Genomic DNA, 25,344 nt, shown 5'->3' on the forward strand with positions numbered 1-25,344 from the left:
TTTGAATTTTGATTTGCTAACTATGAGTGATGGGTACAGACACAGACTTAAAAGTTCAGGAATTCATGCTAGACATGGATATACAACAGGATTCACCAGATTTGAACATCTGTAATTACATTCTGTGAAGTGACTGCATAGGTTTCCCATCATACTAATATTGATAGCCCTACACTCTCAGATTATTCTATAAGCCACAAACCGATTACTTTCTACACTTTATTAAATGAATTTATGTGCAGCCTGAAGTAGTGAAATCATTTATATTTTTTTCAGAACCATTATTATTGGAATTATAAAATTAACTGTTGGGAAGAAAGGAATGATAAAAGCATTAATAATTTAGACATTTAACTTAGCAATACTGGCATGGAAAAACACATCGAATTAACGCCTACTTAAAGAAATTGCACATGATTTCAACATTCACCTTCTCTTCCACTGATAAAAAAAGATTAGGAGTTATGTTTAGTAGATGCAATCCGGTATCCATTGTATGTTTCTACATGTACACAAAACATTAGTGGATACAAATGATGGTGCATTAGAGAGGCATGATATGGAGAGGACAACATTAAGGGTGTAGAGACTTCTGTAAATCCTAACACAATCCTAAAATATATCGGAGCAAACAGAATTACCCATTTCAAAATCCCACATAGTCAGAGTCACAACATAAATAAAAATCACCAATTTAATGAAGATTGGGAACTCAAATGTAGCTTTCACTCTGGCACAGAGCATAACATAAAAGACAGATATTACAAAAAAGATAATAGAAGTCGTTTATAATTTGTGTCCTTTAAAATCGTTTCCGCTTCATAATTTCTGGTTTCCAGCTGACAGGATGTGTTTCTTCAGTCTAAAAAGAAAAAGAAAAGTGTTCCAATTTAGAATTTAAATACCGTAAGTTATATATACAATCCATTCAATTTCCCACCAACATTTTTTAATTAATCTACCCAGAGATTTCACACACAGTGCCACTGCAGGAGAAAATAAAGTAGCAGCAAATAACCTACCCAGCAAGTGTAACTGCACACTAAGGGTACATTACCTAGAAGTCAAGGTGTGGGCAAGGCGGTAAAGGAAAAACAATTTGACCTGCTAAATATAACTTTTATATTCCTGTGTCTTAATCAATTTAAACTCTATGCACATGTTGGCTTCATCAACCAGTACAAGTTACTCACTACATTGACTGCTGTGCTGGGAGTCATTAATGTACTTCCTTCCAAACTCGTGAAAGAATAGGGTAAAGCCAACAAACTTAAGGTTCTTCACAGTAAAAGCCTATCGCGTTTACTAAGCAACACCAAAAACCTATTAATGGTAAACTTGGCAACCACACATGGACACTCCTGAACTGCTTTTCCTTTGTGGGTTCCTGAGTAATCTCTCTGGCTACACTGGGGCAGTCTGCAGGAAGATAATAAACCACCACTGCAAGCATCACTGCCATCAGGTACAATGTTTTGCAGTACTGACTCTTGCGCTGGTAATTCACAAATCGTTTCTTCCTTTCCCTCCTACCTTCCTTTCTTCCGATAAAAGGATCCTTTTTGGTGAGTAGGTTTTCTGAAGAAAGGTAAACTTGCTGACTACTAGTAAAATGCTTACTATTACTATGTATCTTCCAAATCAAGGAAGTAACTAACCTAAAAAACTATTTCATCTCATAAAAGCACAATCAAACTGCACACCCAATCAGTCACTGGTGGGAGCCAATTCACTTCCAAACTGTGAGGAATTTGCCTCCTTTCTGCAGAAGGCAGAACCATGAGAAATGGCCTGCAGTTGGCCGTGGAACAACATCCTATCCTCCTGCATAGGAGGGTTAATTCTGTGGAGTGCTAGACCTCCCATTCAGAAGTAGATGCCTCTGGCACAGAAGCCTGGGAACTCTCCATTTAAGCTCATACAGCAGGGGCTGCCACTGGGCCGGAAGGCACAGCAAACTAGGTCACTGTGAAAGTATAATTTTTGCTTTAGATGCCCTCTTCAGTCTGTTATTTATGAGGAAACTCAAAAACACAATTTCACTAGAATGCCATGATTAGGTTGAGAAGTGAGGGTCAAGAGCTGGCAATAAAGCCACAGGAAAAATATAGGTAAAGAGAAAAGAAAACCGAAAAAGAAAGAGAGCAAGAAAGGAAACAAAAAAGTATGTACATGGGAAAAAGAAAACTAGCATCAGCAATGCCAATAGGTCTGGTTTCAAGGGAATGTTATATGGTTATGAGAAGCATTACAAGCATGGCAACAGATTTGTATTTGCGTCGAAGCTGCAGAATAATATTGGTGTACGTTAAAAGGCCAAGTGACAGTTGCTTTGTCAAACAAGATGTTCAAATCCATGTAGGGTAATAACTGCCCTCCTCCCAGCTGTATGGCTGCTCGAGAAAACAACAAATTATCTAGTTATCTAAGCCATTTTAATAGCATTCCAATGTCATGCGTGTGCCCCTGAAAGTTCAAGCTCAGGCAGCTGGATAAATAAACAAAATGATCACAGGTGTGTAGAGGGCAAGCATTTTTTTTTTGCAAGCACACAACCTCTGCCCAAACAAAACATGTACTCCTGGAACTCAACATGTGTTCGGTGCCAAAGCCCCTTTCTAGTGATGCTCACATAAATTTGTGGCAACAGATGCACTGTCAAGATAGACCATTAAAAAAAGGCAAGAAAAAGGAAGGTAGAAAGGAGAGGGAAGGAAGAAAACCCCTAGCATATGTGGTGTAGGTCAGCATCAGCACCTACACTGGGATTAGTTTAGTTACTTGGGGGATTAGTTCATGGGTAAAAAAACGTGCTGTATATTTTCTTATTTGGCTCTTTTAACCCCTTCACTGCAGCGGCTATTCCGCCGCAGTGCTATGGGGGCGGGGCGGAAATGCGGCAGCCGCATGCTGGTGACGGAACCGCTCCGTCACCAGCGTCGGTTGCGGTGTGCTTATGACTGAGCGGTTCCGTCATGGCCCCGCCCGCTCAATAGAACGCTCAGCGCAGGCGCGGAATTCGCGCCGCCCAGGAGCGTCGGGCGGGCCATGACGGAACCGCTCCGTCATCAGCACAGCGCCACCGCAGCTGATGACGGAGCGGTTCAGTCATCAGCAGGGGAGGGGTTAAAAACAATTCTTAGCAGCAGAAAGACCCCTCAGCACAAACAACTCTCCTGAAAACTAGTGAGACAGGCCCCCTTGCTTCACTCACTTAGAAGTAAGGTAAAAAAGGAGAGATTTTAATTTTCTAGCTACTTCCTTGTTTAGAAAAAAAATTATACCCAGTCAGCAACTTACTCTACCCGCAATTGTTAAATAGCAGGCGCATGGTTTTCACTTAACAGGTAGTGATGCAAGCTCTGGAATGGAAATACTTTTCTAGCAGCACAATGTAACTGCAAATAAAACATACCTGTGAACCACGGAGAAAACAGTTAAGTATGTATTCGTCACAAATAATTCTGCTGCAAAAGGTTTTCTGAATATTTTCCGTTGTGCAAAAATGCCTCACACCACAGGCCCTAGTTAACAGGAAGGATGTTACTTACCCAGTAATCATCTGTTCTTGGCATGTAGTGCTGTAGATTCACATGGTTTGCATACTCCTGCCATCTAGTGTTGGGTCCAGATGTTTGCAAGTTGTTTTTGTTTGAAGAAGTCTTTCCAGTCACGAGGTAGGTGACTCCTCCTTTCGCTGATAGTGCGCATGGGCATAGACTCCATTTTTAGATTGTTGTCCCGCAGAGGGTGAGAATGGAGTTAGTATTTGTAGAATAGAGATCTCCATGCATATGAATGTGAATTAAGAACTACAACAACTACAGGAGACTAGGGAGGTGGGTGGGAACATGTGAATCTACAGCTCTACATGCCAAGAACAGATGCTTACTGGGTAACATTAACCATTCAAGGCTTTTGAGCTGTAGATCACATGCTTTGTATAGACTATATAGCTTTAAACTCCCAAAGCGGTGACTAACCTGTTGTGGTTGTAGTTGTTTGAAACAGTGTTTTGAGTACTGCTTGGCCTACATTTGCCTGTTGTCTTGCTAACAGATCCACACAATAGTGTTTGGTGAATGTGTGCTCTGTAGACAATGTTGCTGCCCTACAAATATCAGCTATGGGAATATTTTCTAAGAAGCCCATATTAGCTCTTATTTTACGAAGGGCTAATATGGGCTCGAAGGGGTACTAACAAAGTTCTGTTTGTTTCATTATAACATGTTTGGATACATTTTAAATACCCGACTTAGATATAGGAATGCCCTTTTGAGGTGGAGAAAAAGCAACAAATTATTGTTTTGTTTTCCAAAATCGTTGGTACGTCCTCTGTAATAATGTATAGCATGTCTAACAGTAAGTGTGTGTAGAGCTCATTCTGCTACAGAATCAGGTCCAGGAAAGAACACAGGTAACTCAACTGACTGATTGATATGAAAAGCAGAAATTACTTTAGGGAGAAATTTAGGATTGGTACGAAGAACCACTCTATGTTTGTGAAGTTGAAAGAAAGGCTCTTGTATAGTTAATGCCTGAAGTTCACCAACTCTCCTTAGTGAGGTTATCGCTATGAGGAAAGCAACATTCCATGATAGGAATTGTACCTGATATTTGTGCATTGGTTCAAAAGGTAGACACATTAGCCTTGTAAGGACTATGTTCAAGTTCCACTCTGGAGCAGGGGGAATTCTTCCATGAAGGCTGTAATCACCGGTACTCTGATTAGATATAGGTGTCGTCTATTTTGCAAGTATGCAGCTACCGCTGCTAGATGTAAACAAATGGATGTGTAAACCAATCTGCATTGCTGTAAATGTAACAGGTAACAAATGATGTTTTGTACAGAAGCATCATGTGGATTGATATTGTTGTTGCTACAATAGACAACAAACCATTTCCATTTTGCTGCATAACATGCACAAGTAGTAGGCTTTTTAGTCTCTTTGAGAATATTCATGCAGTCTGGTGGTAGTTGTAAATAACCAAACTCTATGACTTCAGGAGCCAAATCGCTAGGTTGAGGTCTCTGGGATTTGGATGTCTGATTTCTCCATGGCTCGGAGTAAGGAGCCAGGGTGTGAGATGTAGCTTTTGATGTGGAACCACCAAGAGTTCTAACAGGGTGGTATACCAAGGATGACAAGCCCATGTGGGGGCTACTATGATCAGTGTGAGGGACGTTTGTCTGAGCTTCCGAACCAGTAATGGAATTAGTGGTAGAGGCGGAAAAGCGAAAGCAAATATCTCTGACCAATTCATCCACAGAGCATTGCCTTTGGATGCTCGAAGTGGGAACCTGGATGTCAATGTTGGGCATTTTGCGTTGTGTACTGTGGCAAACAGATCTATCTGTGGAAATCCCCATTTTTGAAACTGGGGAAGAAGAACTTGGGAATGAAGATCCCACTTGTGTACTTGCTGCCTGTGTCTGCTGAGCAGGTCTACAATATGATTGGCAACTCCTGGAAGGTGTTCTGCTAGGAGATGGATTTTGAAGTGAATCGCCCAATTCCAAATGCTTTGTTCAAGGCACGACAGCTAGAGAGAGTGTGTCCCTCTCTGTTTCTGTAGCAGGGCTCGAGAAATGTACTCGCCCGCTCGCAAATGCGAGTCAGTTTCTTTCAGGGCGAGACACTTTTCAGGCCTACTTGACCGGCCTGGCGAGTGAGCTTTGTCGCTGTGCTAAAGCGCAGTACCGGTAGAAGGCTCTAGAGGGCAGCTGGGTGAAATGTTCAGGAACTGCCGTGATAAAATGCGGGAAAAGCAAAGGTGTTAATTGGCTGATTGCAACGCGGGTTCGGTCTGCTGAGGCCTAGTTGCAATCAGCCAATCAGATGGTAGCTAATCATCTGCAAAGTGAAGTTTACATGCTTCTCATTGGCCGATTACAATGAGGCACATCAGGATATACTGTCTGAAAAGCGTGTAAACTGCCTTTGGCAGCCCCAAAGGCAGACCCTGAACGAGACTGGTGCCCTAGCGAAGCAGAATTTCTCCTGCACCTTGGGTGTTTAACCATGATCCTGGGAGCCCTGCGAGTGGAGCTCTGGCTGTGATGTAAGCCTGCGCCTGCCGAGGACTGCTCGATCTCTCTGCGGGGGACCCTACGGTAAGTGAGCTTAAATGGGAACACCAGGGGTTCTTGCTCCGATTGTTGGGGAGAGTGGCTTTGAAGGGGATTGACGCACAGCCGGGGCTATTGTCATGCTTGTTATTGTTATGTTATGTTATGTTATGTTAAATGGGACTTTTATAGCGCAACGGCTACTCCAAAGGAGTGTCCCAGCGCTTTTGTGCTCCAGACCAAAGAAAGAGCTGGAAAACATAACAGTAAAAAGAGCAGGGGCCTAAAAGAGGGGGCAGATTATCCAGTGAACAGCCAGGTTTTTAAGTCTTTTCTGAAGGCAAGCAGGTTTGAGTCTTCTATCCTGGAAAAGCACAAATTTACCGGCAACGTAAATAAACCTAGTTGACTAGAAATTAGGCATTAGACATCATTATAATTAACGTGTGCGATCACATTAGCACTGCGAACTGCCTGTGATCAGAGGGTTGATATGAAATAGCGAGCGACACAGGGAGCCAGAGGGCACTCACTGCTTGTGCCTTGTCAAATGGTAGCTTGTGAGGTGCCAACAAGCTGCCTGCAGTGCGCATCAAGGCGCCAGATATCAGCGCAGGACATTTTGTGTTTTGAATTACCCAGCTCTATAAAGGGGGTGCAGTCGAGGGTGCACAGTCTGGATGCAGAGGGTAAACAGCGCCCCAAGATTCCCTTTGTTATTTTAAGTACAAAAATATTTAGCTGTATAATACGAACTATAGTAAGGAAGGAGTGAATGGGTGGGTTGGCAAAGATAAAAGTGGTATAAATATAAGGAGGCTGGAGGAAAGTGGACAAGAACAAAAATATATGTCCACTCCAAATTGTACAACCAATCACGTTAAACAAAACACATATCTTTTTATTTCCCGGGGTGATTTGCAATTAACTGTATATGAAGCACGGCCGTTCACAAGGAGGACCTGGCTGGCGCCGACTTCTTTAAGTTGAAAGGCCAAGCCGTGGAGCCCACCAGGAAGGGAAACAGGTGTATGGGCAGGTTATAATCCCAATCTATGGTGTGAAATCGCACTGAAAGGCTTCACCGTCGCTTGGCAGACAGGTCCCCACGTCAGCAACCTGGAAAGTAGAGTGATGGAAAATGACGATATCATGTCACGAGCAAGCAGGGCAGTATTGTTTATGTGGCCTACTTGTGCTTACACAGCATGCCTGGCCTGCTAGCTGGGACATAAAATACAAATGCAAGTAAATAAATTCCAGTCATACTGTTACTTCTGTCCCAAGCCATGGTGCGAGCTGCCCTTTCCTAGGCTCTGCTCTAGTATGTTTAAGTTACATCGGTGTACCCGAGTACTGCTAAAAGTTTTTTGTTGTTGCAGATTTATATAGCGCTTACCCGACCTGAAGGTATTGCAGTGCTTTACATGAGCACCAGTTAGGTTACACAAGGACACACTAATTTCTGTTAGGCACAAGGAGATTAAGTGATTTTCTCAGAATCACTGGATGCTGAGCCACCAGAGCCGTACTCTAGTATGTTTAAGGTACAGCTGTGAACCTGAGTTCTGCTAAGAGTATTCATCCAGGGCCACACTCTAGTATGTGCAAGGTTTAGTGGTGTACCTTATTACTGCTGAGAGTGTTTATCCAAGGCCGTGCTCATAACTTTCAAAACATTGCAGTGAGAATAGTAATGAGGCTAAAAATTTCGATCATGTCTTACTGGTCATAGATCAACTGCGCTGCATATGTTTTGAAATAAATTTGTATTCAACCAATTTGAGGGTCGAGTGCCTTGACGTTAGGTCGAGCAGAAAATTCTAGTCACTAGACCTGCAGGTCAAGTACGATTTTTAAGATTTGTCGAGCCCTGTGTAGGTTGTACATTACTGTCATGTTGTCAGTGCGAACTAAGGCAGTTTTGCCAACAAGTTGGGTGAGAAAAGCTTTGAATGCTAGGAACACTGCTAGAAGTTCCATGTAGTTGATGTGGAGACGTTTGTGATTGTCAGACCACAGCCCCTGTACTGTGTAAAGTTGAAGTAGTGCACCCCAACCTGTTAACGATGCATCTGCTGTCAGTATACTCTGTGGAATCGGGTCTATGAAAGGCACCCTTTTGCTAAGTTTTGAGGGTTCCACCGCTGCAGAGAGCGATGGGTGCAGATGTCTAACAACACAAAATCGGTTAATAGACCCTGAGATTGATCCCACTGACATGTGTAGGAAGCTAGCCTGTATATACTATACCAAAGTGAGGTGTAGTGTGAACAGAGTCCAGTCGAACACCAAAGGTAGGCAGAGGTAAAAGTAGATTGCTCCTTACTCTCTATTTGTGGTAGTGTGGTCGAGTAGTAAGGCTTTAGCAGAGGGTAGTTTTAAGCATTTATTGTACACACTCAATCAGCAAATGCTATCACACCCTCAAAGACTGAACTTCAGACCAATTTGTTTGGTATAAAAATATTTTTTTAGTTATTTTATTTTCTAGAACCAAGCAAGCCTGGCTCAGGTAAGCAATAAATACTTTACAGTAGTACTGCAGTTTATAAACAGTTTGAATTGCAATTGTATATGCACTTTGATTTGATTACAGTATAGCTACTAGTAATGCAGTGCCATTGATATACTGTACATATACTTTGTTATGGCTTTTTAGTAGAATGTCAAGTAGATTACTTTTCTTACACAGTGCAGTATACCTGGATATTTGCAAACACAAACTCCAAGCATCATATATTCTTAATGGCAGCACTGCACTTACAATGTCTAAGAATGGACTTGGACACTGTAGGGCTCATGCACATGTACCCTCGCCACTAGTATAGTGCATCCAGCTAGAGGGGTGACTGATCTATGCCAGGGCAGTTGGTTGTAGGCATGGCACATAGAGATGTGTGCCATGTCGACTCTTCAATTTGTTCTGCACAAAAACACACAGCCTGCAAAGGCAGTGTGTGAGTGTAAAGGTACAGGACCTCTAAGGGTGGCACAATAAGTGCTGCAGCCCTTCGAAGCCTTCCTTGGTCACAGTGCCCTGGGTACCTGCGGTACCATTTACCAGGGGCTGACCTTTGGCCAGAGATGCCAATTGGTTTTTGGTTTAAATGCACTTTTAGGGAAATAACATATGCCCTGGGTACCCGATTGGCAGGCGCCCAGGGCACACTCAGTCAAAGTACATCAGCAGTTCAGAAACAGTTTTGGGCCACCATGCCGGAAGAGGGCATTTTCTCACAGTGCGCTAGACATTCTTGCAGAGGTCGCATAAGAAGCCTTCCATGAGGTGTGATGCAGGATGCAATCATTCCCAGCAGTTGCTAAAGAGTCTGGCTGGTAATGATTGATTTGGTTGAAATTGTAATATTGTGAATCCTGGCTACATTGGGAGTGGCTAGAGCTTTGAGTTAACCCCCAAGATAAGATTGCACTTTTGCCAGACATAGGTGAGATTTGTGTGCATTTATTGTGAAACACAACTGATGAAGTAGGTGTAATGCTGTTTGAGTGTGTAGTACACAGTTTTGGTAAGTGCCCGCTTTGATAAGCCAGTCGTCCAGGTAAGGGAAGACATGTATACATAGCCTTGTGAGATGAGCGGCTACTTCTGCGAGACATTTGGTGAAAACTCTGGGGGCTGTGGTGACGCCAAATGGAAGTACCTTAAAATGGTAATGTTTTACTGCTATCACAAACCTGAGGTATTTGCGATGAGAGAGATGAATTGGAATATGAATGTAGGCGTCTTTTAGATCTAGAGTAGACAAAGTCACCCTGCTGAAAGAGGGGAAGTACTTGTTGAAGAGTTACCATGTGACAGTGCTCTGACAACATGTATTTGTTTAACTTTCTGAGATCTAGTATAGGTCTAATGGAGCCATCTTTTTTGGGAATCAGAAAGAAAGGGAATAAACCCCTGACCCTTGGTACTGAAGTGGGACGGGTTCTATAGCCCTTTGAGTAATAAAGATTGCACTAGCAAGTGCTAGTGGTCTGGTGACATTTTGTGAGGTCGAGGAGGAATGATTAGAGGATTTTTGATAAGCTCCAGGATATAACCATGTTGAATGATTCCAAGCACCCATTTGTCCGTTGATATTGATTTCCAAATGGGGAGAAAGTCTGGAAGTCTTCCTCCAACAGGTGTGGAAGAGTCGGAGCGAAGTGTTGGGAAGTCACCGTTTACTTGAGGAAGGGGAATGAAAAGGGGAAGTGCGAGGTGTGGTCTTTTTACCTCTGCCCCAGGGAAAATTTCTCCTAGAACCACGTCTGAAAAATCCACTTGCAAAAGATGATTGGGAATTGCCTTTGTGGGAGGAAGTGTTCTGGTCAGTGCCTGTGGACTTGTACCCTCCCCTATTAAAAGACCGCCAAAAGAAACCTCTATTTGAGGGAGGCTGAAGCGCTCTCACCGATTTCGCTACATTGTCTCCATTTACATTTTTTCGAGCGCTAGATTTGACTTCAGGGCCAAAAGACTTGTTTACCAAAAGGTATATTCAGGATGGATTGTTGGACTTCAGGTTTGAATCCTGATAGCCGTAACCATTCATGTCGTCGTAGTAAGATGCTAGTATTTACCTCTCTAGCTGCGGTGTCAGCTGCATCTAGAGCGCATCTGATAGAGGCATTAGAAATTAGTTTGCCTTCATGGACTAAATCTGGAGCCTTTGCCTTATGCTCCTCCGGGAGAAACTGAAGTAACTGTTATATTTCACCCCAGTGGGCTCTATCGCATTCTGCTAGTAAGCCATGCGTATTAGCAATACGCCATTGATTAGATGCTTGCACAGCTACCCGTTTGCCCGAAGCATCAATAAGCTTGGATTCTTTATCTGGGGGAAGGGCATCCCCAGATGCTAGAGAGTTAGCTCTCTTTCTAACATTTGATACCACTAAAGAGTCGAGTGGTAACTGACCCTTAGGAAAAATAGGATATGTGGGGGGAAGATTTTTTTTTTTTATCCACTCTAGGAGAAAGTATTCTGGCACGGACAGGATCTTTAAAAATATCGTCCGTGTGCCTTAACAAACCCTTGAATACACATGAATGTGAGAATGCACACCCTGTGATGCTTTGAATAAGCTTAATACAAAAGTTCTCCAACTGCAATGTACGGCGCGCATTGCACTTGGAGAACTTTGTATTAGGCTTATTTAAAGCATCGGAAGGTGTGCATTCTCCCATTCATGCGTATTAATTACTTTTTTTGTCCAAATCGAGTTTGCACCCCAGGAAAATGTCAGAAGAGTAAAATGGTTGACAAGTTGGACACTGGTATTCAAACTTCAAGGAACAACTGGACTAAATTATTAACCCTGAAAACACAGTTATCAATTTACGCTCAAGCACGGGATTCATTTATATTTTGATTTTTTCACAAGGCGGAGTTTTGAACACTAATACTATTCTTATTATGTGGTTCGCCAATTGTATTTTAATTTGTTCTGATGTGGATTTATTTTTTCATTTAGGATTTATTTTTCACTCACTGCTCATTGCAAGTTAATTATTTGTTGCACAAGGAGTTTACGAGTTCAGTATTTCGTTTATTTCCTTCATGGAAAGGGTTTAGGTCACGAGGTATCAATTCGCTTCAGGTTTGGAGGAGTGAGGAGGTGTGGACAGTGGCTGAGCATGTAAAGGAAAGATGATGATGGAGGAACACGTTCAGCCCATTTAATGGTTGCAAATCCCTGCTGTTCACATACACAGTGTAAGTTATTATCTAATATTCTTTATTTGGCAGAGTAGCATTTAATGTTCAGGTAGAGTTTGGGCAGTAAAGGAAAAGAAAGCAATTCAGCCAGTTTTTGTGTGGCAATATGTGTTTGGTCTTCAGACAAGTGAAACAACATGTTTAAAATGAGGGGAAGATCTGATTTGATTAGGTTGATTTTAATGGTATGTTTTCTTTGAATGTTTTACAGTTACTCCTGAAAAAGAATTCTCGAAATGCATTGGGTATTATGACAATTAATGAAATGTATGATGTTACAAATCGAGGAACATACCATCTGGGACTGTTACAATTGTATACATCACAACGTGAATAAAATATTGAAGTTTTGAATACTCATGGTTCAACTCGTTTAAATTTGAGATGAAAAATATAGATAAGATTTGATGAAATTTAGAGAAAATGATATGATCATTTTGTTCAAACTTTAATATGGAGTCACAAGGGCCGACGGTCCGATCTCTTGGCTGTGCACACTGCATCTGTTGAACTAATAGTTCATCGGTCCTCTTTGCATTAACATACCCTTGAGCATAGGCAGTGTCTGACTGGATTTATGTGATCCTAGAGGGTCAAAGAGAAAATGTTCTATTAGAGGCTCTTTAAGTAGCTCCACCCCATGGTATTCTGCTGCCCTAGCAATAAGCTGTTGGTATGACATATTGTCATCAGGTGGAGATAGACTGGCAGGATAAAGATCTGGGTCTATATCCTGTGGAGGACCAGTTGTGTAGTCCGTCCAAAGATCTGGTAATTGTACATCATCATCTTCAGTGTCACCTGCGTCAAATTGAGGTGGAGGAGACTGACTAGGTGTAATATGTAATGGATCAAGTTGTTGTGGAAAGGAAGGAGGAGGAGATGGAAGTGTATGGAAAGGACTAGTGCCTACACTTTTTTTCTTCATAGGAATTTTGCATGGGCTGTCATCATCAGAAAGCTTGTGCTTAGATAGTGGTTTAGCATGGATATGCCCTGTGTCAGGTTGAATATACAGTTACTTCTGTTTCGGATCTTATATAAGAGGTTCTGTGTCATGTTTGGCTCCGGTTGTGTTGTAGGCAAATCTTTGCTTTTCGGCACCCAAGCTTTCGGAGCCGAGCAGGAATGTCCTTCCGGTGCTGAGGGTTTCGACTCAGAGGGTTGTTTCTTGAGTTTCGGTGTCGAAGGTGTTGGTTCCGAAGGTTTTGGTTCGGAACCCAACTTGGATTTAGAGCTCAAAAGTTTCTGCTCCGAATTGGGCTTTGGCTGACTCGGTCCCGAGCCGGAAGACTTTTCAGAGTATTTTGGTGCGGAGCTATGAGAAACCTCTTCTCGGTGCAAACCTTTGCCTTGAGGCGGAGGTGGTACTAAAGGCCTAGATTTTTTAGGGACGGTGGGAGGGGGGTAGAAGGTGTCTTCGGTACTCGCTCCCCCTAGTCCCTCCGGAACATCATCGTCCTCAAGGTCGATCTGTAAGTATGATCCGGAGTCAGACGCAGCTGAAGCCAGCTCTTCCTCTGCCGCTGGAATCTTCGCTGAAGAGGTTCGGCGTGACATCCAACCGCTGCATATCACGACGTCGGTATACAACCTTTAGCACGCATTTTTTACAACGCACTACCATTACAACGCAGGCATTACCACGCATACCATTACAACGCATTGTGCTGGGGGGCGCTCTAGGATAGGGAATAAGTTTAATTTTCTATCCAACACCTTCCCTAGTGTCCACAGTGACTGGAGTTGGAATAGAAAATTATACTTACCACTATCCAGCACCTCTAAGCGCTATGCGTTGTAACGGTATTCGTTGTAAATACCGCGTTGTAAAGGTATGCGTGGTAAAAGTATGCGTGGTAACGTCATACATCCCTCGACGTCGAGTGACGATCACGGAGAGTTTTCTTTGATCTGAAGGATCGACACGTGTCGCAGTTTTGCCCTTTGTGCTCGGGGGACAAGCACAGATTACACACCGATTGAGAGTCCGTACGTGGATATTTCACGTGGCACATGGCAAAGAATTTAAATGGAGTCCGTTCCTCGACAATGAGCCAAAAGGACGCAGATGGGCCGGAAGGCAGCCCGCAGATGATGTGGCCGAAATCTTGAACTTTCATATCGAACCGCGGAAAGAAAAAGCGCATTCAAAAACAATACCGTAGAGGTAAAGATAAGTGCACACCTAGGGGGAAACTAAGGATAGATTTCAAAGCGGAGCACAGCAAACCGTCCAAACCCGATGGTGGAAAAAAAACAATCTAACAATGGAGTCGATGCCCATGCACACTATCAGCGAAAGGACGAGTCACCTACTGCGTGACTGGAAAGACTTCCTCGAACAAAAAGTTGCAAAAATCCAGACCCAATACTAGATGGCAGGAGTATGCAAAGCATGTGATTACTGCTCACATGCCTCGAACAATGGTGCTACAATGACTAGAAAACCATGGTATCTTTGAAAAGAAAACACTTAAAAAGTCCCCTGGCTCCTTAATGAGGCTGTGCACAAAAGGCCAGAAATGCTTAACTTCATCTCACAGCAACTGTGCCAGTTTCCTCACAGCCAATTTAGAATTCTCCATATTCATATTGTCATCCCTTCTCTGGTTGACCTCCTCGACTTCTCACAGTGGTAAAGACAGAGGCGGGGAAAGTACAGAATGATTCACCTGGATCTGCCTCCACACTACTTTTTTTTTTTTTTGTCAAAAACATTTTACTGATTTTAAAGAATTTACAACCAATTTAGAATTCTCCATATTCATATTGTCATCCCTTCTCTGGTTGACCTCCTAGACTTCTCAAAGTGGTAAGCACAGAGAGGCGGGGAAAGTACAGAATGATTCACCTGGATTTGCCTCCACACTACTTATTTTTGTTTTTTTTTGTCAAAAACATTTTACTGATTTTAAAGAATTTGACAACACATTGTAGTTCCTCACGGTTCACATGTCAAGAGTTACAGATATCTGAAAATAAACGCAGCATTTTCACAAGTACTCGACATAGCTTGTTTAACTTCACATTTTACACCAGATGTAATAGGTCATCCTTACACCATTCCCAGTATAAAGCTTATATGTCTTAGGCTGCAGATTGAGTTTGTGCTTGGGGGTTCCCAGGTAATGTGCAACTTAAACAAAAAACAAAATAAACTTGAAAAAAAAACAGAAACAAATAAACTGTTCCTTGGTGATGTGAATAATTGGTCCAGGTGGGTATGGTTGTGTGTCAAAATAGGCATACATTTCGGGGCTGGCAAGCCCCCAGGACTTCCCCATCAAATCCCCAGGGTACCTCGCGGCTACCATCTTCAAGGGTTTTACTAGATACCGCTGAACCCATCCACCGAGAGGGGCAAAATGGAAGCCCAAGTCTCTAAATCTGAAAGATGGAGCGTTCGTAATCTAGGCCCGCCTGAAAACAGGGATAAACCCTCAGATAGGTAACTCACCAGGGTATTCCATATTTAATCAAAGCCCCTCCGTGAGTCCTCAATAATACCTGTCATTCGCTCAAGGGCTAATGCCCGCAACAGTCGAGCATGCCACTGGGTAAGGGAAGGGGCTTCTAGTTTTTTCCATGCTGCAGCTATTGCCATCTTGGCCGCCTCCAAGCACAGCCACATGATGGATCAGTCCCCTTGGGTTTGGCACTTCAGACTTGGGTCCCTCACCCCCAGGAGAGTGTGTTCAGGGGTGTCTAGAATTGGGTATCCTAGGATAGTTTTAATTTGGGAGAATATTTCTTTCCAGAAGGGTTGAATAGAGGGGCAATCCCACCCAATATGACAAAGTCTCCCAACATCCCTCAGCCATGCCAACATTTATCGGAGGTGTTATGGAAAATCTTGTACAGTTTCTAGGGGTGTGGATACCATTCGTACATAGTTTTATAGTGCGCTTCTCTTAAAAACAGGGAGCGATTATATTTAGTGATGTCTTTGTGCATTTATTCTGCCTAGCCAAGAAATAAATGCTGATCCTTATTTTTTAAAATCTATTTTAAGTTGTTGCAATTGGGGTGGAGGGGCAGAAGTTAGCTTTATAGAGGTTCAAAATTTAGGGAGTGATCTTATGCGCAGGTAGGTGATTTCTTTACAGACGCAGGTGAAGGGGAACGTGTCCTCAAACTCTGCCATCTTTTCTCTGGCTAGTGTTAAGTTGAGGAGGAAGGATTTAGATAAATTCTATGGCAGGACCGGAGGCTTCGGATTATGCCTTCTTTTTCCGCTTTCTTTTTAAAGCAGCAATATAAAAACAACAAAACACATTTCCTATGAACACTTGGAAAAGGAAAGAAAGTCTGTCAACATGAGTCCTTCTTCTCTGACTGCACTGCAGCCAGCCCTGATAGTCCTTCCACGGTGTTTCATCATCCTCTTTCTTCGCTGGCCAGCAGCAAGTTAAGTCGCTTTTTTTCAGCTCCTGGGTTTGGGGAATGTTTTTGTGATGTCTGTTTAAAGCTGTACTGTCCCACGTAATTTTTCGGTTTTTGCTGAATTCCTGTAAATCGCGGGACGCAGAGGGCGTACCGGACGCGATTTGTGCCCAGTAGTTGGTGCGGTGTGGTCCTCCAGCCGCCAGGGGGCGGACTCTCCTCTCTGTGGGCAGCGCAAGTTTGAAGCGCGAAAATCAGTGTTTTCTGGCTGTCGCTGCTTGCTCGAGGTTGCCTGTCCCCTGCCACCCAGTTTTACGCCCTTGGGGGTCAGTAATTCTTTCTTTCAATCTGAACACCCTCTGAGGTCAGTAGTGTGTTTTCCCTTAACACCATGTGGGGTCCTAATTAGCATTGTGTTTAGGTGCGCAGGGACACTGTCTCGGGTGGCTTGCCCTGGGATAAGGAAGGGCTGGTGTGTCCCTAGGGCTCTGCCTGTCAATTGTGCGCCTTAGGCCACCCAAATTCGCCTGGGCTTCCTCCCAGCTCCAAATCTGTGCCTAGTAAGGGCCATATATATACACCTTGTGCTACTGCACACAGGCTGCCTGCCGCTTCAGGACCCTGCGGAGCCTACTGTAACTCAGCATGCAGGTGGATCAGGATCACTACCAGGAGGAGGACCCACTGAGCTACCTCCCCTGGGTTGATGATTTTTACCAGGCGGTGGACAATTCTATCTACAGGGCTGTAGATCAGGCCATGGGGCCTGTGGAGCAACGTTTGTCAGCGCGTATGGAGATTTCTGCCCACCTCCAAAAAGGGGCGATTTGTTTTTCAGCGGAGCATCCAAGAGGTTTGTCAGCAATCTCTTCTTCGTCGACAAGGTAGACGGTGGCAGGCGCCCGGTTATCAACTTGAAGGAGTTCAACGAGTGACTGGTGTACCGCCACTTCAAAATGGAGAGCATTCACCTCCTCCTGGGCGTCGTGAGACCGAACGATTGGATAGTCAGGCTGGACCTGAAGGATGCGTACCTGACGGTGCCTATATTTCCCCCTGATCGCGTTTTTTTGCAGTTCAGGTGGGTCAGGTTTACGAATTCCCCACACTACCTTTCGGACTATCCTCTGCACCGTGGTGCTTCACGAAAGTCCTTCAGCTGGTGGTGAAGTTCCTCAGGGAGAGGGGAGTGCGAATGATTGTCTACTTGGACGACATGTTGTTCTTGGACCAATGTCCCCAGAGGTTGTCAGCCCAGTTGCAGACCACAGTCAACCTCCAATAGCAGCATTTTGAGAGCAGAGGCCCTGACGAAAGCCGAGGGACTAACAGCCCGTCAGGCTGAAACATGTTGGCCTTTTTTCCTGACAGTTATTTGGTCTTACTGTCGTTTGCACTGGTTCTGTTTTTAGTTAGGGGATGTGCCTATATCACAAGTAAAAATAGTAGTTTTTGGACACATCACTCTATTTTAACTCACCACGTTGTCATTTTCTTTTGCCCTGCTTCTTCATTCACTATAGCCACCAATGATTAGCTGTTCTATGGCGGTCCATATGTGCTTGTGGACAAGATCCAGTCCATACAAAATTGAATGGTAATCTGTCTCGATGATCAAGGGACGTACCATATCATGAGCTGGAGGACCATATGATAGGACTGATCACCGAGTCCATTTGATGGCAATCCACATACTGGTGGTTTGGATCTTGTTTAACTTGCACGGTACCATTTGTTCTCACGCACTAGTTTCCTCTTTTCTTTTTTCTTTAGGCTTTCCAAATTGACTTGGGCATCAACTCACCATAGTGGAGTTAAGGATAGCTGGCTAGACTTTGTGGCCTTTAGACCCCGGTTCTTGTTGTTGTTTATATGTTGTATGAGGGGATGTGAACCAGGGCTGATCTTTCAAATTTTCCCTACGACCTTCCTCTGTTTGTTGTAGCATCTAAAGCTTTTGCCCTAGAGGCACGGTTGGAGGATCTGATGCATGCGGCCAATTGGTCCTCAGATTCTACCTTTAAGAGGCTCTATTTCAAGCCGGTAGTGGAGGTGGCAAGGCTAGTTGTCGACAAGCTTTGAACTGACATAATCCGAAGCGTCCGGTCCTGCCATAGAATGGGAATTTGCCTAGCCTAGGTTCCGGTAAGTTCCGATTCTATTAAGGACTCCCGTGAAGTGGACCCTTCCCGTTTTAATCTATTCATGGGGATTATATGTATTTGTTAATTGTTAGCTGCTGCTTACAGTTGTTGTTGCCTAGTGCTATGTGGTACTGTTTTTCCAGCTCAGCCACTGACACTGCCTCTTTTGCAGGAAATGATGGTTCCAAGCACGATGCGTAGAAATCGGACACAAAGTGCATCGCGCAAAGAAAGAGTATGAGGAAACACCGTGGAAGGACTATCAGGGCTGGCTGGAGTGCGGTCAGAGAGGAAGGACTCATGTTGACAGACTTTTTCTTTCCTTTCCCAAGTGTTCATGGGAAATGTGGTTTTGTTGTAGTTTTATATCGCTGCTGTAAAAAATAAAGCGGAGAAAGAAGGCATAACACTCGCCTAAGAGTCCTTAATAGAATCGGAACTTACTGGCACCTAGTCTAGGCAAATTCCCATTCACCTTGAAACCTAATGCCTCGAAGAGTGTGAGTTCAGTTTGTATGGCTGGAAGGGTAATTAACGGATAAGTGACTGGCAGGAGGACATAGTCAGCAAAGAGCCAAATTTTGTGCTCATCTGTGCCAAACCTGATCACCAAAATGTTGGTCAGCCCGTTGTCTCGCTGCCAACATCTCGATGCAGAGGGCGAATAGAATAGGGGAGAGGAGACAGCCCTGTCTCATCCATTGAGAGAGCTCGAAAGAGTCAGAGATCTCCCGGTTCATCAGGATTCGGGATCTGGGAGCATGATAGTTGGCCTGCACCATACCTATAAAGGAGTCATTAAATCCGAATTGATGCAGAGTGAGGTATAAGAAAGACCAATCAACTCAGTCGAAGGCCTTCCCCGCGTCCAAGGAAAGAAGAGCCGCCGGGGTGTGTTTTTTCGGTACTTGCTCATTTATGTGAAGTGTCCTGCGAACATTATAATGGGTCTGTCGCCCTTTGATGAAGCCCGATTGACCGGGATGGATTAGTGCGGTTAGCTAGCCAATATTTTGCAGTAAAGTTTGGGGTCTATGGCCCGGTATAAGGGGATCTTTCCCCGCTTTGGGTATTATAGTAATTAAAGCCTCCCACATGGTGGAAGAAAACAGACGCGTTGAGATTATTTCGTTACAGAGGTTTGCCAAGTGGGAGGTTAATTCAGCTGCAAATGTTCGGTAAAAGAGGACGCTCAGCCCGTCAGGCCCTGACGCTTTCTGAAGTTTAAGGGCGCCTATCGCTTTTTGGACCTCCTCAATAGAGATGGGTTTGCTTAGTTCAATGTTGGTGGCAGGAGAAACCAGCGGCAGCTCTAGGGGGCCTAAGTAATTAATTTTGTCTTCTTTTATTAGGGTGTCCGCAGTGTAAAGTGAGCTCTAAAAATCCCTGAAGGCTTTCATATCCCACTTTCGCTTATGTATGTGACGTCATCCATTATTTGTTTAATGTATTCTTTTTCCTGATTTGCTCTAAGCTGGTGTGCCAGTAGTGGACCTATTTTGTTACTCCCCTCGTATCCTCTGGCTTGAAGTCACAGGATTTTTTTCGGCTCTATTGGTATATATGGCACACAGCTTCCCCCCTTAGTGCTGTTACTTTTGTACAGATGGGGTGTCTTTATGTGTTCTTTCTTCCATTTGTGGATCCCCCTATAACAACAGCCTCTCCTCAGTTTGCGGTTTCTTTAGTGTGGGGGCTAGGGCTATACATTTCCCCCTTATGACTGCCTTAAAGGCGTACCAATTGTTCACACAGGAAGTATCTTTGAGGTTGTTTATGGTAACGCTACGCTACCCGTAGTTCAACCCGAAGGAGCATCTCTCTGCTAAGGGAGTTGGGGAAGTACCATCTGACGTGTTTCGTGCGTGGGGCTGGCCAGTTGAGTGATATCTCTAAAAGGGCATGGTCGGAAAGACATATCAGGTGGAAGCCGACTCCCAGAAGCGACTGGGAGAGCACCAGACTAGTGAAGATATGGTCTATCCTGGAGTATGTTCTATGGGAGCTGGAGAAAAATTTGTAATCTCGGGTTGAGGGATTAAGGGACCTCCACGTGTCTACCAGGCCCATGAGTTGCGAGGAGGCTTTTAATGATTTACTAAAGACCCCTCCAGCTCTTCTGTGGGGGTGAGTCGTATCCAAGGATGGATCCCATATAAGGTTGAAATCCCCTACTAAGATCATGTCCCTTCTGGAAAATTGCTCCAGTGTCACTAGACATGGGAGTAGGAACTCCAGCTGTCTTGTATTGGGTGCATACACTGTAGCTATGGTGCGCGGTCGTCCCCTCAGATCACCCCTGACCATAACAAACTTCCCTGCCCTGTCAGTCCTAGTGTTGTGGGGATGAAAGCGAACCGAGGTGTGAAAGAGAATGGGCGGCCCTATTCTGTTTTGTGGTAGTTGAGGAGCGAAAAATTAAGGGATACGTTTTGTGTTTCAGATACAGATCGTCGCCTTTTTTTAGGCGAGTTTCTTGCAGAGGCACTATCCCAATATGATTATCTCCCAGAAATTTCCACAGGCGTTGCCTCTTATTGGGGGGAGTTTAGGCCCCTCACATTCCAAGACATATAGTTAACCGCCATTCTACATGTAATACCCATTGTCTCTGCTCAGGAGGGCCAGCCAATGGCCAGTCTTTTGTCTTCTCTACAAGAACAGTTATCGAAGTCTTCGCATTTGAGGATGGTGGTGCGAAGTTGGCTGTGCAAGTTGGCAGATCTTTCTTCCAAGGGGGACATTGGCACCTCTAGTTCTCGGCATTTCGTTTCTAGATCAAGGGTGCGAAATCCCACTGAGCTTGCAGTGCCACCGTTCTTGTGGCCATCTCTGTTCTGAATGCATTGAACGAGGTGCTTAAGTGGGCCTTAATATCTTCCCGCAGCTCTTTCGTAAAGTCTCTCAGCGACGCCATTAAGTCTTCAGGAGTGAGAGCCATTGCACCCCTGTCGCTCTCTTTTTTTCACCAGAGCATCCGCTGGGGCGTAGTAGTTAGAGACTATTGCCTTGAGCCTTCTTCGGAGGCACGGGGATTTGGTCCTCGCTCCGCGCGGAGCAGCCCTCTGCTCTTTTAACTCTGGTCTAGCAAGGGGCCTACCAGCATGCAATGGGGCTTCGCATGGGAATCAATGGGGCCCTGGCCCCCAGGGCACCTGGCGTTCGACCATGGCTGCTTACATCAGGGTCGGATCCTCTCTCACAGCTCCGGTTCGCCTTTCTTTGCAGTTGCTGATATTAGTTATAGTTCGATTCTCTCGGGGTATCACACCGTGGCTCTAGTTCTCTTGTGTTCAGTAGTTCCATGTATTATCCCTTGTTAACATGGAGGCTTGTTGGGTGCCATATTGAGGTCAGGCACCATTAGCAGGGCCCAGGCTAGGGATCTCGCACCACTAAAGTACTTTTTCAGGGGGACCCAAGGCTACCCCATAACCTTCATCTGCTGCAATGCAGGCCTTCCACCTGAGTGCCATGGTGCCAGTGAGTCTTACGTGTTCATCCTCGCGCCGGGGGTTCCCGGCCAGACCCGCCAGTTTTGAAGCGTGTCTCAGCACTGCTGTTATTCTCTTCTGTGCCCGGGTGTAGAGACGACGTGCTGTGTTGCGTGCTAGCGATCCTTCCGACTCTGCAGCTGCCATCTTGGGTGCTGCTCCGCGGCGTGGGTCAATCGGTCCACCGGGGCAAAAGGCGATGAAGAGCAAGAGTTTCAAGGCCCTTCCGGTGCCGCATATCTTACGCTGTCAGTTTGTGCGGTTGAATCCCTTTTCGGGCGCTGTGCCGGTCATATCTCCGGTGCTCGGAGCGGAGCTGCGCTGTATTACGTCTGTGTGGCCATGTTGGTTGGCCACACCCCCAATACTTATCATTTTATGAAAACTGTGCTTCCCATGTGATTGACTACAGGAGATGTCTTTCAATGGGGAAAGAAGTAGAAAGAATACATCATGATAGCTAAGCTTCTTTCCTCCATATTATGACACCTTAGCTACGTCCTTTGCCTCAGAAAAGCTTGATTTCAAACTCCATAACAATGAAAAATCCTTTACATTGATAGTTATTTCAAAGAGGTGCAAATTTGTTTTTGTACAGATCTGCCATATTACTTTTAACTGAAAGCATGCATCACAAGCTATAACACTAAGATGTGCAGCACCACACAATAGATTTATCAAAGAAGCCATTAGTAAATACAAGTTACTCATACCAGAAATACAACAGAATACAATATTCCTTAAAAAGATATCACTGTGAGCTGAATATAAAATCATACATACCGCAGTGTCATCCTCCTTGTACACCTTTATTGTTTTGTCCGCTTCTGCTGTAATTAACCGGCTTTCTGATTGGTCAAAAGTGCATGCAAATATTCCTGATTCACTGTCAAGCGAGCCTGGCTGTACTGCGGCATGAATTCTCTGAAAATTATAACCTGTTCTCCAATCCCAAAGATGCATTGTGCCATTATCAGCTGAAACAATTACAACATATTAGTTAAAAACCTGGACAGAAGGGCATGGCCTGCAAGATAACAGATTGTCGTATGTAGTTTTTATACCATTTACATTATAGTAACTCTTTCTCTCCACCTTGTGTGAAATTAGTTATTTTTGTTACTTCAGTTTTCCAGTGATGATATCTTTATAGTCATATGCTTGAATCATTCCCTGTCGTCAGGATGGGAATCCCCAGTGACTTTAGGTAGCAGAAAACAGTGTTAAAATGGGGCTAGGCTTCAAAAACAATGTTTGGTTAGTAGCGCATTAACCTCATTTGAAACTACCTAAATTTCAAAGAATGAGGAGGAAGGACTGAGCTTTCTACTCACCCCGGAGGCTACCATATCTAAGTCTGCTGGAAGCAGTGAGCCTCTTACTGGGAATGAGAGAGTCCATTTAAATATATAAAAGATGCCAATCCTGAACAACCAGAGTTACACAACTCAAATCTCATCCAGCATTGGATCTTTCATATATTGAAATGCTTGAATCAGAATAGCAAGCAATCCATACAAATTAAAAAAAAAGATGGGAAGCAAACTTACCTTACTGAAGGTTACGTAGTACTGCCTGTCCCACTGTTGAGCCTGCTGAAACATTCCCACCCAGGCAGTAATTCCAGGGATTTACAGGGTTGCTAAAGCCCATTGCCAATTGTGGCACAATTAGACAAGACCTTGTTTTAGGGAAGGAGCACTGGCACTAAGATCTGGTTAGAAGGCCTCAGTGTACTTAGTCAGAAATCAACATCTAGTAGATACAAAGGGGGCAAAAAGTGAGTGTGTGTGTGTGTGTGTGGGGGGGGGGGGTATGGGGGGGGACTGCAAAAAAAGCCCAGTTCCCTAGAGCAAGTCTTTCTTCCATTCAATCCTTCAACGAACAGAGTAATCACGAGAGATGGGATACGTCCCTTCAAGGATGGGGCGCACACATGCATGTACTGTCCCTGAGAGGCATGTGGTCAGAGGCAGAAAAGAAACTCCATATAAAGGTGAAGTTATACCTGCTTAGCCACAATTGTAAGGCAAACGTCCTGCAAAGACACTCCGGTATAGAGTGCAGCTGTGGTTGCCATGCTTCTGGTAGAGTGCCCCCACACTCAGCCTTGAAGCAGACGCTATGGCTTGTCACTGAAGGAGATACAGGCAGACAGCCTTCATGCAATGCCTTGTTTGGACACTGGGCGGCCTCTTCTCGAATGGCTGAATGAGAAAATGTATCTGAAGAATGCAAGCACCTGGTTTTGTCCAGATTGAAACTGATGCACCTGCAGTTATCCAGCAAGTGCAAGCTTCTCTCTGCAGAAGTGGATGGTTCAGAGGAAATAAAACACCAAAGAACATGGTCATATAAAAGTGAAAAACTGTAGGGACTTATTTCATGAATCTTGAATTGGTCCATAAAATCTATTTATCTTTGGTGAAGTTCCTTTATGTTGAACTACTGTAATTCTCTCCTTGTTGAATTACGAGTGAGCAGAAGTCTGGTCTTTCACAAAAAGAATGTCATTGTGCTCTATGGATGGGTTTGAAAGGAAGCAACACAAGTTGGTTCAACACAGAGTTTAGCTACCACAGAAATGGAGGATGCCTCACTGGAGTGAAGGCCGCAGAGAGTCATTTTATTAATTGCTTTATAATTCTTTATAGGAGTAAAATTGAGGAATTAGTTTCTGTTCTTCGGAATCTGGAAATTGAAGCCAAGAGGCCATAACCATTAATACTTAAGGCCATTTTTAATTCGCTCTAGAAAGTACAGTAGCAAATGATGATCACACATGGAGACTGGGTTAAGGCACTTATGTTTGCACCATGTGCAGAATTTTCCCCACTTAGCACAGTAGCTCTAAGATGTGGATGGTGCACGGACCTGCGCTAAAATGTCTCTTCAGGGATACACGGTCAGCCTCAGTAGGTTGCTGTACCAAAACTGAAGTGGCCATGCTGGGGCAATCAGAATATGGACACACTGATCTGCTTCAGCACCCTGGAGATGAGGGAAATCTGGAGAAAAGCACAAAAGCAAAGATATTTGATCATGTCTTTGAAAAGGCACTTCCCATATAACCCAGTTGATGAAAACTGCTGGCCTAGTATCAGCATTTCTCGTTCTCCAGGATGAGCGGCGCAACTTTTTAAGGCTGAATTCTGCTAGATCCTAGTGGAGATCTCATTGGTTCCAATCTAAAAGGGTGTGGCTGAAACCATCAGCCTGATCATGTTTGCATTCTGGGAGATATTCTATGGCAATGTCAGCCTTCGCAAAGTATTTAACTGAGGTTGTGTTGTCCATAAGGAAGCAACACACCTTGTTTTGTCCCCTGAAGGAACAAATGCGAGAGTAGCCTGATGGCCCATAACTCCAGAGCGTTTATGTGGAGTTCCTTCTCTGCCTCTGACCACATGACTCTTAGGGGCAGCTCATCTCATGCATGTGTGCACCCCATCCTTGAAGTGACATATCCCTTCTTGTGATTACCCTGTTCGTTGAAGGATTGAATGGAAGACGTGCTCTAGGGAACT

General features: G+C 44.2%; 1 protein-coding gene across 1 annotated transcript in view; it reads right to left on the bottom strand.

Moving 5' to 3' along the window:
* Positions 1–676: 676 nt before the first annotated feature.
* The window catches only part of PLRG1 (pleiotropic regulator 1), a 165,243-nt gene continuing 140,575 nt past the window's right edge, over positions 677–25,344 (bottom strand). Inside the window, exons 14-15 of the mRNA XM_086962327.1 lie at positions 22,601–22,794; positions 677–862 (exon numbers count right to left, since the gene is read on the bottom strand). Of these exons, the coding sequence (XP_086818453.1) occupies positions 803–862; positions 22,601–22,794 (254 nt within the window). The 3' untranslated portion in view covers positions 677–802. The remainder of the gene's footprint in view (positions 863–22,600; positions 22,795–25,344) is intronic.

Source organism: Lissotriton vulgaris, chromosome 3_1 (assembly GCF_964263255.1).
Source record: "Lissotriton vulgaris chromosome 3_1, aLisVul1.2, whole genome shotgun sequence".
NCBI lineage: Eukaryota > Metazoa > Chordata > Amphibia > Caudata > Salamandridae > Lissotriton > Lissotriton vulgaris.